The sequence below is a fragment of the Lithobates pipiens genome, unplaced genomic scaffold, assembly GCF_037356315.1.
Source record: "Lithobates pipiens isolate NorthernLeopardFrog02 unplaced genomic scaffold, aLitPip1_a1.2 Scaffold_10, whole genome shotgun sequence".
NCBI lineage: Eukaryota > Metazoa > Chordata > Amphibia > Anura > Ranidae > Lithobates > Lithobates pipiens.
The window spans coordinates 29510036-29526641 of NW_027507686.1; the positions used below are offsets into that span (position 1 = coordinate 29510036).

The 16606-nt window shown below is 41.7% G+C and overlaps 1 protein-coding gene across 3 annotated transcripts in view; it reads left to right on the top strand.

Annotated features, from left to right (window-relative positions):
- BANP (BTG3 associated nuclear protein) overlaps nucleotides 1–16606 on the top strand; it is a 587215-nt gene that overhangs the window by 52616 nt on the left and 517993 nt on the right. For 2 of the 3 annotated variants that reach the window (XM_077453360.1, XM_077453364.1), the window contains exon 2: nucleotides 13581–13695. The exons of the other annotated variant lie outside the window; for it this stretch is intronic. In XM_077453360.1, the coding sequence (XP_077309486.1) occupies nucleotides 13626–13695 (70 nt within the window). In that variant the 5' untranslated portion in view covers nucleotides 13581–13625. The remainder of the gene's footprint in view (nucleotides 1–13580; nucleotides 13696–16606) is intronic. 3 annotated transcript variants of the gene reach the window in all.

Sequence of the window (16606 nt, forward strand, 5' to 3'; positions counted from 1 at the left end):
TTTTATTTGATTGATTTTATATTGTTTTCAATAATCTAGTGCTCTCACAGTATACAAAAGTGTTATTGATGTTTTATTTGTTCTTATTGTATGAACCAGGGGGTTTATTAACCTTCTTTTGCTTGTTATAATATTACCCTAAATCCAGTAGTTAAAGGAAAAATGTAACATATTCTGTGACCTCATATCCTTGCTATTACTATAATGATCACCATTAACTACTTGGTGCCCGCGCTATAGCCGAAAGACGGCTAAAAATGCCAGGAGGGTGTACATGGTTTTCAAGCCAATGACCGCTGACCACATAATGTAAATAGAAGCAGACAGCGTAAGGAGAAAGAATAAAGCTGATTACCAGCTTCTGAAAGAGGGGCAACGGTCCCACCCAGTGCCCACCAGTGCCGCTAACTGGTGCCCATCACTACTGCTAATCTGTGCCCACCAGTGCCACCTCTCAGTGCAGCCTCATCAGTGCCACCTTATCAGTTCCTATGGCCCATCAGTGCAGCCTCATCAGCGCACACCAATGAAGGAGAAAAATCTCCTGTTTGGAAAATTTGGTTTGTTTAGCAAAAAAATAAAAACCCAGCGGTGATTAACCACTAGGCTTCCGCGCTATAGCCAAAAGACGGCTACAGCGCGGACTCCAATTGCCGGGAAGGTGTAAACATATGAGATCATCTCTCATTGCCGGCTCTCTCTCCTCACACAGAGACAGCATGAGTGTAAGAAAAAAAAAAAGGGGAAATAAATTGCCCACAGTACCTGTCAGTGCCATCTGTCATCAGTGCCATGTATAAGTGCCGTCTGTCATCAGTACCATGTGTCAGTGCCACGTATTAGTGCCATCTGTCATCACTGCCACATATCAGTGCCACCTGTCATGTGCCATCTGTCATCAGTGCCACATATTAGTGCCATCTGTCATCGGTGTCACGTGCCATCTGTCATCAGTGTGTCATCAGTGCCACGTATCAGTGCCATCTGTCTTCAGTGCCACGTCAGTGTCACGTGCCATTGTCCTGGTGATCCAGAGCCTTCAAAAGTGTAATAGGTAGTCAGCAAGTTAGATGTGTAATTTATACTCCTAGAACATGTGATGGTGTTTCCTGCATGTTGGGCATCTCTAAGTGGCTAGTCTGTGTAAAAGTCCCACACATGTGGTATCGTAATACTCAGGAGGAGTAGCAGAATGTATTTTGTGGCATCATTTGTGGTATACACATGCCATGTGAGAGAAATAATCTATTACAATGACAATTTTGTGGGGAAAAAAAAAATCTTCATTTTGCAAAGATTTACTGGAAAAAACAACAACATCAAAAAGCTCACCATGCCTCTTACTAAATACCTTGGAATGTCTACTTTCAAAAAAGGGGTCATTTGGGGGGGGTATTTGTACTTTCCTGGCTTTTTTGGGTCGCAAGAAATGAGATAGGTCACCAGTACATCAGTTGTGATCAATTCTTTATGATTTGCACCACAGCTTGTAGACTCTCTAACTTTCACAAAGACCAAATCACTAATTTGGGTTATTTTTACCAAAGATACGTAGCGGTATAAATTGTGACCAAAATTTATGAAGAAACATTCATAATTTGCAAAATTTTATCACAGAAACAAAGAAAAATGCATTTTTTCCCCCTCAATTTTTGGTCTTTTTTCATTTATAGCTCAAAAAATAACCAGAGGTGATCAAATACCACTAAAAGAAAGCTCTAAAAGGACAACAAAAATCATTTGGGTACAGTATTACATGATTGAGTAATTGTCATTCAAAGTGCTCAATAGAGCTTTATTTTAGTGGTAATTTTATTACCTCTGTGGTTTTTATTTTTTGTGCTATAAACAAAAAAAATTGTGTCAATTTTGAAAAAAAAATGCAGTATTTTTTCCTTTTTGCTATAATAAATATCCCCCAAAAATATTTAAAAAAAAATGTTTTTCCTCAGTTTAGGCCGATACGTATTCTTCTACATATTTTTGTTTTAAAAAAAAAATCACAATAAGTGTATAATGATTGGTTTTCACAAAAGTTATAGCGTCTACAAAATAGGGGATAGTTTTATGGCATTTTTATTGATATATTTTTTTAATTATTTTTTTTACTAGTAATGGGGGTGATCAGCAATTTTTATTGTGACTGTGACATTATGGCAGACACATCGGATAATTTGGACACATATTTGGGACCATTGGCATTAAAGCGGAGCTCCACCCTTTTTTACAACATTAGCTCAATCAGATTGCAGTAATGTAATGACATAAAAGCTGAACTTTTTATTTTTTATTTTTTATTTTTTGTACAGTACCTGTGTTTTGAAGATGTTCCTCTCTGCTTCCTGTCTGTCTATTCTGCGGATATGGGCGGGTATTGTGCGGCTATTTCTTAATTTCCTTTCAGTCGCACTGGGATCTCGTGTCATTGTTCCCAGGAGACAGTGCGGAGGCCCACCATGAAATCTCGCGGGATTTGAAAAGAAGTGACGTGATTATGTCAGTTAGATTTTATCTTCTGTTATTCATTGTTATGTCCGCTGCCATCACAACGGGTGGGACTTCCGACGCCGCCGCCTGTTGTGATGGCAACCTGAGCAGTAGAAGGCGCTCCTATTAAAGAATACTGCGCATGTGGTCAATCAGCACCACCATATCCTGGAAGAGGATGCCTGTGGGCTTCACATGCCCACAGGCAAGATGAAAAAGTTGAAGATGAAAATGTATAGGTTTCTTTTTTATAAGAAAATGGAAATCATGAATCTTGGCAAACAAAAAAAGTGAGTAGGACATTTTTAATTCATCATCTTTGTCAGTTAGCAAAAAAAAAAAAAAGAAAAGGTTTATACAGTGGAACCCCGCTTTAATACAGCGATCCTTGCTAAAAAATATTCATTGATTACAGTAAAAATGTCACAGGCGGTGAAGGGGTTAACCACTAGGTGGCGCTGTAGGGGTTAAGTGTGTCCTAGGGGGTGATTCTAACTGTGGGGGGAGGGGCTGTGTGTGACACGTCACTGATCAGCGCTTCCGATTACAGGGAGAGCTGATCAGTGACACTGTCACTAGGCAGAATGGGGAGATGCTTGTTTACATTAGCATCTCCCCGTTCTTCCTCACCATGAAACAATCGTGGGTATCCCCGCAGACATCGAGTTTTCAGGACTCACGATCACGGAGCTCCCGGCGGGGCGCATGCGCCCGCAAGCCATCTCTTAAAAGGCAACGTACAGGTAAGTTAATCTGCCTGTATGTGCCCTTCTGCCGCAGTGTATCTGCGTGAGGTGGTCGGGAAGCGGTTAATACAGATACCCCCGCTCTCTACCGCAGCCAATTATACAGTCCCTTTTCACACACAGGCTTTGCCCAGAACTGCACGGTATATTCAGAGGTGCTTAGCCTGCTTGAAAATACGTTTAATGAGATCTATAGGAATTTACACACACAACACAATACATGTAACGTAAACCTATACTCATGGTAACTTGAAGCAGTATTAAAGCCTCATTCACACGAGACGGATCTGCTCTGTGGAGTCCGCCAGCTCAGCAGGATATCTCTCCGTTGATCTCCGCTGAGTCAACAGATGACGGGTCCTCCTGAGCAGGGAGGGGCCTGTCAGAGCACCGCTGATTCCTATGGAGAGATCGGACGAAAGCAGACAGCATGTCCGTTTTCATCAGATCTCAGCCGATCCGCCAAGACGGATGGCGAAAAGAGATTTACTGCTGTGCATAACTAAAGAATATTTGAAGGGCTGAAATTTTAACCTTTCCAAGAGAAAATGCTGCAGCACGCTCTATATGATGCTATGATCACAGGACCAGTCACTGAAATGTAGTCCTCCCTGACCTTTTATTTTTATTTATTTATTTATTTATTTATTTTTTCTTCTGTCCTCTCCTTCACGCACTTGTAATTTTTGATATTGTACTATTGTACTTTATGGTTATTGCTTTGTTATTTACATTATAAAGACTTACAGTTTAGATGTGCTTTCTTTGCGAATTGATTTTTCCCTTTTTTTTTCTTTTATGTATAGTTTAAAGAGTAACATATTTGTTCTTGTGTGATATGAACATTCCTACTCCCATGTTCCTGAAGAAGCCGACCAAGGCGAAACACGGTGAACGTACTGGGATGGAACCTCTGTTGGTCTTTAAAGAGAATGTCACCTGTGTTAGGTGTCAATTATAGACCATAGGGAATTGTATTAATAGCTTGACTATCTTTAGATCTTGTGAAGCTCATGTGAAATAAATTTGTATTTTTTTAGAATATTTTTCTTTTATCATTTTTTCATTTTACAATACTTGGTGCCGTAAAAGTCCCTTACCTCCAAATCTTTTGTACTCATATTTCCTTTGGGATGTGGGTACCATTATTGTATATTACTTGAACGGATCCCTGTCAGAGTATATTTTTTCTACCTGTATAATAATAATATATGCTCGTATTGCTGTTTGCACTGTGGCCACCTTTGTTTTCGACATGTTATTAAGATCACTGGAGTAGCATTGCCTACTACATTGATTTCCACCTTCCATACGGATCTCACAGGCAGGGCCGTCTTTAATATTGATTGAACCCTGAGCAAAATTTTTCTTGCCCCCCATGCAATTTCATTCTCCACCTGCTCTGAGACATACAATAAGTAACAGCTAGACTTAAAATCAGTTTACTATATCAGATCAGGCAGAAATTGCAATTGGTTTTCAGAAGTTAAAGCATATCATTACTGCTTACTGACTGGTTGCTAGAGCTTACAGAACACATTATGGCTCACTGATTCGTTGCTAGAGGTTACAGCACATCATCACCTCATTGCAGGGGAGCATGATATACATATGAATGCTGCCTTTATTTACATATCAATCCGCATCTATTTACTTACTAATGCTGCTGCAATTTACATATGAATGCCGGTTATTTACATGTAAACACAGGGTCTACAGGTGAGTTACTTGCATATAACAATAGGGCAGAGCTGGGCAGCATTAGTACCAGATATCGGGACACACCACAGGACTAAAACTTCAAGGGACAAGGGAATTTAAACTGGGATAATTGGCAAGTATGAGGCAGCTGCTTTGGGCCCCCAACAATGACAGGGCCCAGGGCAGCTGCCCCTTTTGCCCTGCCTTAAAGACGGCCCTGCTCACAGGTATGGCACATTCATACTTGCTTTGTTTCAAGCTGGACCAAAATATCTATGTAAAAATACCTAAACTTCAGCTTTAATAATAGTAAATTTTTATAACTTTATCAGCCACGACGTTTTAATTTACAATTCTTGCTAATCCCAATTTAAAGGGTACTCAACGGCAGAAACACTTTGTTTTACATGTGGGGTGAGCCATCCGTCCAGTCCTGGGGGGACAATAACAGGTTGTGTAACCCTAGGACCTGTCTTTATATGATGAACAGCGAGCTCGAACTTTCCACAAGCGTTTGATGTCTTCTGATTTATACAGCAGCTTCACTGAAATCTATTGCTTGTTACATTTTTTTTTTTATAGCTGTAACTTTTTAAATTAATCCCTAATGTGGAATAAAACAAGGGGGGAAGAAAAGATTCTGGCCTGTGTCTGTTTTCAGTTAGTCACACTATGTGAGTGGTATCTGGACAGTGTCCGGCATTTTCAGATTCATTGAAGAAGTCAAGGAAATTTTAATCATCGGATGCTCTGCTTTTCAAAAACCTCAAAGTTTTTATTACTACCCAAAACATTACTGGTGAAGCATAGACGGCACCTAAAACACCTGTTATCACTCTGTGCCCATTAGCTGATGCTCCTGTTATTATTACACCATTAGGCTAGGTCATCGTTTAGAAGATTGTTTAGCTTTACATAGTAATCACCTCTTTGATCAGTAATAAACACACGAGTAGCCAATAGATTTGGTGCCATAAAAAGCTGCATAGATTTCTTTGAAGCAGAGCTTAGTCACTTGATGTAGCCAAATATGACATTTCTTGACTTAGATAATTAATGACGGATGCATCTGAAAATATGGAGATTGTACCTCATTAGCGATGTTGGCAAGTAGAAAATGTTTTAATAACCCTAAAATTCCAGATGTATTTGTATTGGGACCAGACTTACAGGGCTTGTCATCGTGGGCTACAAGTTAATTTATATAGAAAGACTTGCATGTAATAATCCAATACATAAGTTCCCATAGCTTACAGAAACTTAAAGTGATTGCAAAGCTTAATTATTATTTTTTTTTTAAATAACAAACCGATATATACTTCAAATTGCACAGAGTGACTCTGAACATCCTCTTCTTATGTGCCCCGGCGGTGCTCCTGACTCCTCCCCTCAGGTGAGTGCCCCCATAGAAAGCCACTTTCTATGGGGGCACTCGTGGGCTTGCTTCCGAGCGTCACTGCCTGCGTCTATAGACACAGACAGTGGGGCTCGGCCTCGCCTCCCACTCCCTCGTCACTGGCTTTGATGGACAGCACTGGGAGCCAATGGCTTTGATGCCTGAGCAAATCCTGTGGAGATCAGGAAGTGAGAGAAGAGCTGCAGACATGCACAGTGCTGGATCAGATGAGGGCTTAGGTAAGCAAAAGTGGGGGAGGGGAATACTGATGCCGAAACATTTTATAGCCTAATGCAAGGAATGGCCCCCAGTGGGCTGAATGGAAAAAAAAAATCTCAATTCCCTCATCCACACACTTGATGTGGATGGGGGAATCTTTATAGGAAGCTCCTGCACAAAGGCAAAGTCTCACACTAGATTACTGCTTAGGTCTGGAAGAAATACCCAAAGCACCCCCAGATTCAAGAATACACAAGATCAATGTGTTAAGACAATATTTGCTTATCCCAGAGTTCAGGTTCAAATTGTCCTGTTCATCCGTTTTCGGATTCTTTTCTAAAATATATATTTCAACTTAATTTTTCGCACTCTTGAGGAGGAATGGCAGTCAGCTTTATGCTAACTCATAAGCTATCAATAGCCACCAGAATTCAAAAAAAGGGCTTCAAAGTTATTACTAGATGGTGCAGATGCCATGGTCACCCTAATCGCTTGTTTCCAACCATCTCTGATGTCTGCTGGAGATGTCATAAGTTGATTGGGACACTGACACATATATGTAAATGGTTTTCAACATCTTTTACAAAAAAAAGTATCAACATGGTTAATCAAAGAAGATGAGTGCACGTGCTCAGCATCATATCCAGAGGTTGTCTTTGAGAAATAGACGTATGAGTGCCTCCAGCATTGCTGCAGAGGTTGAAGGGGTGGGGGGGTCAGCCTGTCAGTGCTTGGACCATATGCCGCACACTGCATCAAATTGGTCTGCATGGCTGTCGTCCCAGAAGGAAGCCTCTTCTAAAGATGATGCTCAAGAAAGCCTGCAAACAGTTTGCTGAAGACAAGCAGACTAAGGTGTCATGGATTACTGGAACCATGTCCTGTGGTCTGATGAGACCAAGATAAACTTATCTGGTTCAGATGGTGTCAAGCGTGTGTGGTTGCAACCAAGTGTGTCTTGCCTACAGTCAAGCATGGTGGTGAGAGTGTCATGGGCTGGAGCTGCATGATTGCTGTCGGGACTGGGGAGCTACAGATCATTGAGGGAACCATGAATGGCAACATGTACTGTGACATACTGAAGCAGAGCATGATCCCCTCCCTTCAGAGACTGGGCCGCAGGGCAGTATGCCAACATAACGGCCCCAAACACACCTCCAAGACGACCACTGCCTTGCTAAAGAAGCTGAGGGTAAAGGTGATGGACTGGCCAAGCATAGCTCCAGACCTAAACCCTATGGAGCATCTGTGGGGCATCCTCAAACGGAAGGTGGAGGAGCGCAAGGTCTCTAACATCCACCAGCTCTGTGATGTCATCATGGAGGAGTGGAAGAGGACTCCAGTGGTAACCTGTGAAGCTCTGGTGAACTCCATGCCCAAGAGGGTTAAGGCAGTGCTGGAAAAAAAAAGGTGGCCACGCAAAATATTGACACTTTGGGCCCAATTTGGACATTTTCACTTTGGGGTGTACTCGCGTTTGTTGCCAGCAGTTAATGGCTGTGTGTTGCGTTATTTTGAGGGGACAACAAATGTACACTGTTATACAAGCTGTACACTCACTACTTTACATTGTAGACAAGTGTCACTCCTTCAGTGTTGTCACATGAAATGATTTACTTTGTCTTATTGGATTAACCTGATATTCTGTTTGTTTTGCATTTGTTTGATGCATAACACTTTGTTGAAAATAGGAATAAAATAAGATTGCACTAAAATATACATTATTATAAAGTAGAAGGGAGATGTTCTTTTGTTGGGGTTTTGGTCCCCTTCTGTTGGCACCATTGCACATTTGTCCTCATTAATACTCTTGAGAAGAAAATTCCTTCCCAGTGTCTCATGTGAAGTCTGCAATGCAAGCCAGCGGGCGTTTTTAAACATTCTTATTTTGGGTCCGGAAAAACAGATTGTACCGTTTTATACAGCTAATTTGTGCGTTTTTTGTTTTATTTTCTTGCGAGGAAACAAAGCATTCGTTGTGATAGAAACGTTACAACCATTTGAGATTCGGCTCTTTAAAAACATCCCCTTGGCTTTTGAGTTGGCTCTTCCATTTGTGTGCTAGACATCTGTTGGGGAGTAAAAGTCAGCAAGTGCATCGTAGCAGAACGCTGGAAACCTCTCAACAGGAGTAGAATGAGAATCGCATGCATTGAAGCCAGCTCCTGCCGTTATCATTGCGTTTTTAGGCTAGTTGCTGCCAGGACTATGTGGTTGAATTTGGTAAACTTCCTAGCAGTTATGGCTTTGCTTTTTAAACAAGTTTCAGTATTTTAAATAGAGGGCTGAGAATTTGCCCACTACCTTCAAACCCGGGGCCTGTGATTTATTTACCTTTTTAAAATGTATATCTCAACCCAAGAACATAACTGTAATATACTGCAGTTTATCAGTCTGGAGCACCATTCCTGTTCACATTGCCAGATCCATTGACCCTTATGACTCAGGTCGTAGGTTTATGGCTGCAGATAATAACACTGTATTGAATCTTGCTATATTGTATTTTAAAGCTGAACTGCAGCTTTTGTTAGACGTTACAAGCTGGCTCAAACAAACTATGTCTCTCACATGTGAGGCCGCTGAATGTGCGGTATAAACTGTATGTAGCTGAGGCAACAGCATACAGAACTCTGCTATGAGTGCGAGTCGAGACTTCCTGTCTCATACCCGGAACACAGTAGTCCATCTGATCGGCTCTCAGCCATTCATAGAAAGCAATATTGAAAGAGGCGGGCTGATAATGTTGCCAATCAGAGGAAGCTTTGTATTCATTGCTAAAATACATTGCTCTTTCTGAATGGCTGAGCACCCATCAGATACTCTCTACTGTGTTCCGGGTATGGGGCATGTTAGTGAGGGACAAGCTGTCCCAAACAAACTATGTAAACATGTAAAGTCTAAGCCCTTGTACACACGGTCAGACATTCCGACAACAAAATCTGACGGATTTTGTCCAAAACTGGTGTTGCTGCATACACACGGTCGGACAAAGTTGTCGGAAAATCCGATCGTACGTAACGTGATGACGTTATTTAGTTACGACGGGACTACGTCCAGGCTAGTAGCCAATAGCATTGGTCTAGGAATTTGATCTGAGCATGCGTGGCACTTTGTCCGATCGAAATTCTCTACACACCATTGGACAAAGTCCGATCGGATCATGTTGTCGGAAAGTTTTATAGCCCAGCTCTAAAACTTTGTCGGTCGGATATTCCTATGGAAACAGTCCGATGGGGCCCACACACAGTCGGAATATCCGACAACACGGTCCGATCTGACATTTTCCGTCGGAATGTCCAACCGTGTGTACAAGGGCTAACAAAATCTGGAATACAGCTTTAACTTCAAGGGGTGTATTTATAAAAACAATGCATACAGGGCTATTTATCATGTGAAACTACATCTACAGTACAGTCGTTCTGTGCGAATGGGGTGGAAAAATTGAATATTAGGCTATTTTCTCTCCAGGTTAAATGTGTGAATTCGGAAAATACTGCCAAATGGCCACTGGATGGGGAGCCGATGATCATAGGAAATAAATACTTATGTACTTTGACCTTCAGCTACATCTAGTGGATATGATGAAATAGATTCCGAATTCAAACATTCACCCTGGAGATGTTATTGCCTAATAACATTAAATTTTGCCCCCATTCGCACAGAATAAATTACATACGGTTTCACAGGACAAAGGGCAATATACATTATTTACAATTACACCAACAAATATATACTGAAGCTTCCTACAGGTTTAATAATATTAAAGGAGATCTACGGTCACAGCAAATACTTTATAACATCAGCAATACAAACACTAGTTATTCTTGGCTATCCAATATTAGTGTACTTGATGAATCTCCTTTTATATTGTGAGTTCTGCCTATCTGCTGGCTGTCTCTTTAAACAACTTCCTGGATTCCCTGCATGCTTTGCGGCTTTCCCTCTGCTGTTTACTATTTGTATGTTTAAGGACTACATGTAATGTTTAAGGACTACATGTACCTTGCTACCCGCAAGCTGTGATTTCTGTACTGACTTCACCTCCGGTGGCGACTCTTCTCAGCACCTCTGTTGTTCAGAAGGCATCCTCTGTGAAATGTGTGACACAGCCATGCCTACTCACTGAATGTGCCACCAAATTAAAGGAAATACATGTTTGGGGGTTTTTCACATAGTAAATTTACAAACTTCAAGATTGTTCAGATTAAAGGCCAAAGCTATTTTGGCTATACTTCTCTTGTAGGTCAAAGGAGGAAAGTTTGTTCTGCACTCCTATGAGCCGATTTCAGTCAGCTGATATCACTCATATGGTCGTAATCCACACAGATGCCCGGACCAGCACCTAGCTCTGCCTCTCGGCGATCTGCTAAGAGCCTAAACCAGCCCATTCCACCCCCTCCACAGCCCAGCACTCCAGTGAGCGCTGGAGGGGCAGAGCAGAGAGCCAGCGACTGACGATCACAACTCTCTGCTTAGAGCAGAGAGGAGAACTGAGTGATGCTGCATCCACCTAGGTGAGTATATGTAATGTTTTTTTGTTTTTTTTAAAGTCCATACTTAAATAGGGATAATTAAATTGCAATGCAAGGTGGAAATGAATATATGATTTTTACATTTTGACCATAAGTACACTTTAACTGTGAAAGATCTACATAGAATATTCCTTTTGATGTTGAAATTGTTTTTAAAGAACAAAAAACAGAGGATAGGACTTTAACAGCTGCCATTTGTAATAGGAAAGAGAAGTACTCAGTTATAAAAAAAATTCTAACGTTTGTTTAACCACTTCCCACCCAGCCTACAGCAAAATGATGGCCGGGTGGTGGTTCGTATATCCTGACTGAGCGTCATATGGGTATCGTGGTGATCGGTGGTGCGGTGTGTCAGCGACGGAGGCTCTTTACCACGTGATCAGCCGCGTCCAATCACAACTGATCACAATGTTAACAAGTCCACGGCTCTCCTGAAGGGGGGTCTGCTCTGATTGTTTATCAGCACACCCCCCCCCCCAGATGCCCACACTGGACCACCAGGGTAGCCGCCAGGACCACCAGGGAAGGGGGGCAACATGTGGATGGCCAGGTATGTACCCCATGGCCATCCACATGTGCAAATTATAAGTGCCCATCAGCTCCACCTATCAGTGCTACCCATAAGTACCCATCAGTGCTGCCTATGAGTGCCCATCAGTGCCGCCTATGAATGCCCATCAGTGCCACATACCAGTGCCGGCTTTCAGTGCCACCTCATCAATGCCCCTCAGTGCAGCCATATCAGTGCCTGTCATTGAAGAAGAAAACGTACTTATTTACAAAAACTTTTAACAGAAACAAAATTTTCAGTCTTTTTTTTTTCTTTGTTGCTCAAAAAATAAAAACTGCAGAGGTGATCAAATACAAAAAAGAAAGGACCTTCGCGCTACTACGTGGAAGAAAAAATAGGGTATATAAATACCTCTAAAAATAAATCAATAAAACCAAATAAACAATAAATTATAATAACAAAGTGCACGTGCAAAAAAAACACAAAAAATGCAGCAAGACGAGATAGTGAACACAAACTACCAAATACAGTGATATACAAAATGAAGTCCTGCGCGAAATATGCCAAAATAAGTCCTAAAATAGCCAAGTGCAAAAAACAGTGTGAAAATGTTTTTTTATAGTGTAACAAAATAGTCCATATATTCATAAACACCAACGATGAGAAATGGATGGACAAACGGTGATAAACAATCCCAGGGGAAAGGGCTCACAGAACTCTCACCTTAAAAAAGAAAATTCAGGCTCATCACAAACTGCAGATATCTCACTTCATTCCTCATATTCAGTCATCAGAAGAATCCTTTTACTGTGCCAGATAGAAGATCATTTCTATATCCAGCCACTAGAGGGCCATGATAGCTCATATATTATAATGATGACCCAAACGTGATGATTCGTGATGGATGGCTCAAAAAAAAGAGGAGGGGGAAGAAAGAGACAGAGGAGGCTCCAATAGTGTAGTATATTGTAAATAAAGTAATCAATTTATTGGTAAAGTGATAAAATCGGACTCTCACATTATATAGAAGAAAACAACACAGCAAGAGAAGTTAAAATGGTGGCAAGGCGTTTTCCGCCAGTCCTACTGTACTTCCGGTGCGTCCTACGGCCACTCCCTACGCGTTACGTCATACCACGTGACTTCTTCATGGGGAGTTGATCAAATACCACCAAAAGAAAGCTCTGTTTGTGGGAACAAAATTAAAAATTTGTTTGGGTACAGTGTTGTATGACCGCGCAATTGTTGTTCAAATTGCGACAATGCTGAAAGCTGAAAATTGGCTTGGGCAGGAAGGTGTCTAAGTGCCTGGTATTGAAGTAGTTAACAACATAGTTAAAATATCATAAAAACATACCGTTATATCAAAAAATATGTGCAATCAAATGGATGTAACATTCCCCCATAGGCTAAATAGCTAAAGCATGTGCATATACAAAGAGACCTGTCTTTGTCTATTTGTATATGCACACACTTTAGCTATTTAGCCTATGGGGAAATGTTACATCCATATTATTGCACAACATTTTGATGTATGGTTTTTATGATAATTTAACTATGTTGTTAAATAAACTTTCGAATTTTATATAAATATGAGTACTTCTTTTTCCTATTTGGGATTACATATCGGGATTACAACGTTAAAGTATTATCCACTGTTTTTTGTTCTTTTGTGCTGTCTATGGATGTGGTGCCATACTAAGCGGGTTACGTCTCCTAAATTTTTCACGGTCATAAGTGCTTCACTGTGCAAAACTTTAGTAATAATACTTAGGGTAAATAGAGTCTGTTAGCAGTATATTAGCGCTGATAGGGCTTTTCTTTTTCTTCTTGGTATAATAGCATTGTCTGTACATGAGCAACATCTACTTATATGTTGTTTTTAGTCTTCCCTTGTTTATCTGACGATTCTTAGCTTACAGAAGTTTGACATTTTAAGTCACAATCCTTGCTGCGGTATTAAATACGTTTTTATGTAATTTTTGCAGGAGGATTCATCGCATTGAATTTGCGAAGAATTTGGGCAGTTATCCATGATGTCAGGCGAGGAGCTGACAGAAGTGGTTCAAATAACGGTTGATGATTTACATGTTAACCACCCTGGTGAGTTCATTTCTAATCGCCTTTTATAACTTACCTGCCATGTACGTTGATTAGGCAGTACCTGTCAAAGTAAGGACCTATGTCGGTGGGATTTTGTCTGTGTTAGAACTTTGTCTCTCATCATACAAGTCAATGGAGGTGCAAAAGCAGGTTGATGCAGCTTTGGTGGTCAAATGCAGGTCTGAGGGAGGTCAAAAGTCAGTGAACTCCTAATGTAAGCATCAATGATCTCGGAGGCAACTCAAAATTATCAAATGCAAGTTTTTCCATGAACACAAGCCTTAAAGTGTTTGTTACCCTACCACTTCAGTGTACTCTCCTTCAATGATCAGACTTGTCCTGATATGCCCCCACTACACAGCCATTCACGGGGAAGCTCAGTGTGCTGCTGCTTCTCCTAGCCCAGCTCTTATGCAGCTGAGAACAGAGGGAATGTGATCACTAAAAAAGGTATTTATAATGTTTTTTTTATTTCTATGCAAGAATGTTTTGCCTTTTCATTTCTATTTTAAACTGAATAGGTTCTTTTACAAGGTTATCCTTTACAATCACTTTAAAGTGGAACTAAAGGCACCGATACTCATATCTACCTCAACCGTCTGACACCTTTTCCGGCATCTCCTCCTTGACGTTTTCCGGGTGTTGGTCTTCGGCCATCTTGATTGGCTGGTGCGGGGTGACGTTACTCCTGTGCACGCACAAGAGTGTAATCATCCCAGCACATAATGAGTGTGCCGGAATGTAAGCTGGGCATGGGTTGCACATGAACGTTCTATAGGGGATTGCAAACAGACAGGTAAGTGTATTTTATTCCAGAAGAGGCATTGGCACTCAGGGCTCATTGGAAGTGTGTTGAATGATGCTGAACTGAGAATTGGTAAATAGATGAGTCTGCAGAGAGCAGTGATAGAGAGGTGTGAGTATTGCAGCCGGAGATGCTGTTTTTTTTTAACCACTTTCGGATCGCCTTACGCGGCAAGGTGGCTCAGCTGTGCAAACCAATGGTACGTGCATGAGATAGTGTGGGCACGCACCTGCTGCACACCAGGGAAACGCGGGTCCAGCAGACTCGATGTCTGCTGTCCACGAGTGATCACGGTACAGAGAGGCAGAACGTGGATGTAAACAAGGTGGATCCCCGTTCTGACAGGAGACAACACTGAGATCTGCTGTTCCTAGTGATCAGGAATAGCGATCTTTGTGTTCACTCAGTAAACCCATCCCCCACACATTTAGAACACACCCAAGGAACACAGTTAACCCCTTGATCGCCCCCTAGTGTTAACCCCTTCCTTGCCAGTGGCATTTATACATTGATCAGTGCATTTTTTTTTTTTTTTTTTAGCATTGATCACTGTATTGGTGTCACTGGTCCCCAAAAGTGTCACTTGGGGTCAGAATTGTCCACCGCAATGTCGCAGTCCTGCTAAAAAGATCGATTCCATTACTAGTAAAAACAACAGAAAAATTATAAGTACCTAAATCTATCCCCTTTTTTGTAGACGCTATTACTTTTTACCTGGTTTTGACAGGTACCCGCTCTTACTTCCAGGTCCCTGCTTCTCTTTCCCGCTGCCTTCTGGCACACGCACAGGTCCCAGAAGAGGGCGGAACCCTTCAGAAACCGCAGCACAACTCGCGCATGCGCTGTAGGAAACTGGCTGTGAAGCCTGAAAGATTCACTACCAGTTTTCCTTGCTTTCAATGCCAGCGCCTGCACCCAAAGGCCGATTGACGAATCGACCCTGGGTGCTGATCTCTGGACAAGTAAGTGCTGTGTCCCTGGGACACGGCGCATCCCCAATCTCAGTAAAGAGCCAATGACATGGCTCTTTACCCTAGTGATCATCTGTGTCAAATCACAGCTGATCATACATAAACAAGGAAATGCCGGTTATCGGCTTTCCTCACCTCACACTGACAGAGTGTGAGGAGAGCAAATCAGTGGCGTTTCCTCACAGGGGAGACCTGCGCAGATAATCAGGGCACTGGTCATCAGTGCAGCCCCAACAGTGCTCATCAGTGCTGCCTTTCTGTGCCTATTACTGCCTCCTCATCAGTGACCATCAGTGCCACCTATCAGCACACATCAGTGAAGGAAAAAAATTGCTTATTTACAAAATTAACAGAAACTAAGAAAAACTTTTCAGTTCAAAATTTTCAGTCTTTTTAAAAAAAATTTTAGCAAAAATTTACAAAACCCTGTGGTGATTAAATACCACCAAAAGAAAACGTTATCTTTCTCCAAAAAATGTTAAAAATTTTATATTTGGGGGGGAGGCATGCGCGGAGTCTAATGCTGGTCATACATACATGAAAAATCGCCCGAAATTCGGTCATTTAAACAATTAGTTTGTTCTTCAAACAGTTAATGGGCATGTTGGGACGTTTTTGAGCCAAAAAAATTAAGGAAAAGTTTGGAAATTTTCTACTGAATGAACAATAAATTGAAAGGTTAAAGCGGGGTTCCACCCTAAAGTGGAACCTCCGCTGATCGGAACCCTCCTCCCCCCCCCCCCCGGTGTCACAATTGGCACCTTTCAGGGGGGGGGGGGTGGAGATACCTGTCAAAGACAGGTATTTACACCCACTTCCGGGCATAGACTCCCGTGGGAGTCTACGCCATTTCCTGTCCTGCCGCGCTGTCTGCTGGGACACACACGGGTCTCAGAGACAGCGCGGAGAATTCCTATTGCTGCCCAGGTGAATCAGACACTGAACTTTCCTTACCTCACAGCTCTCCACATGAAACCTCTGCTCCCCCAGCTGGGCAACTGCACAGCAGCCCTGGAGATTAAAGTAGATGAGATAGAAAATACAGCACAAGATTACATGGTAGAGATGGAAAACCTTAGAGGAAAACTTGACATTGCAGTCCAGACTAGAAGATTATGAAAACCGGGCTAGACAA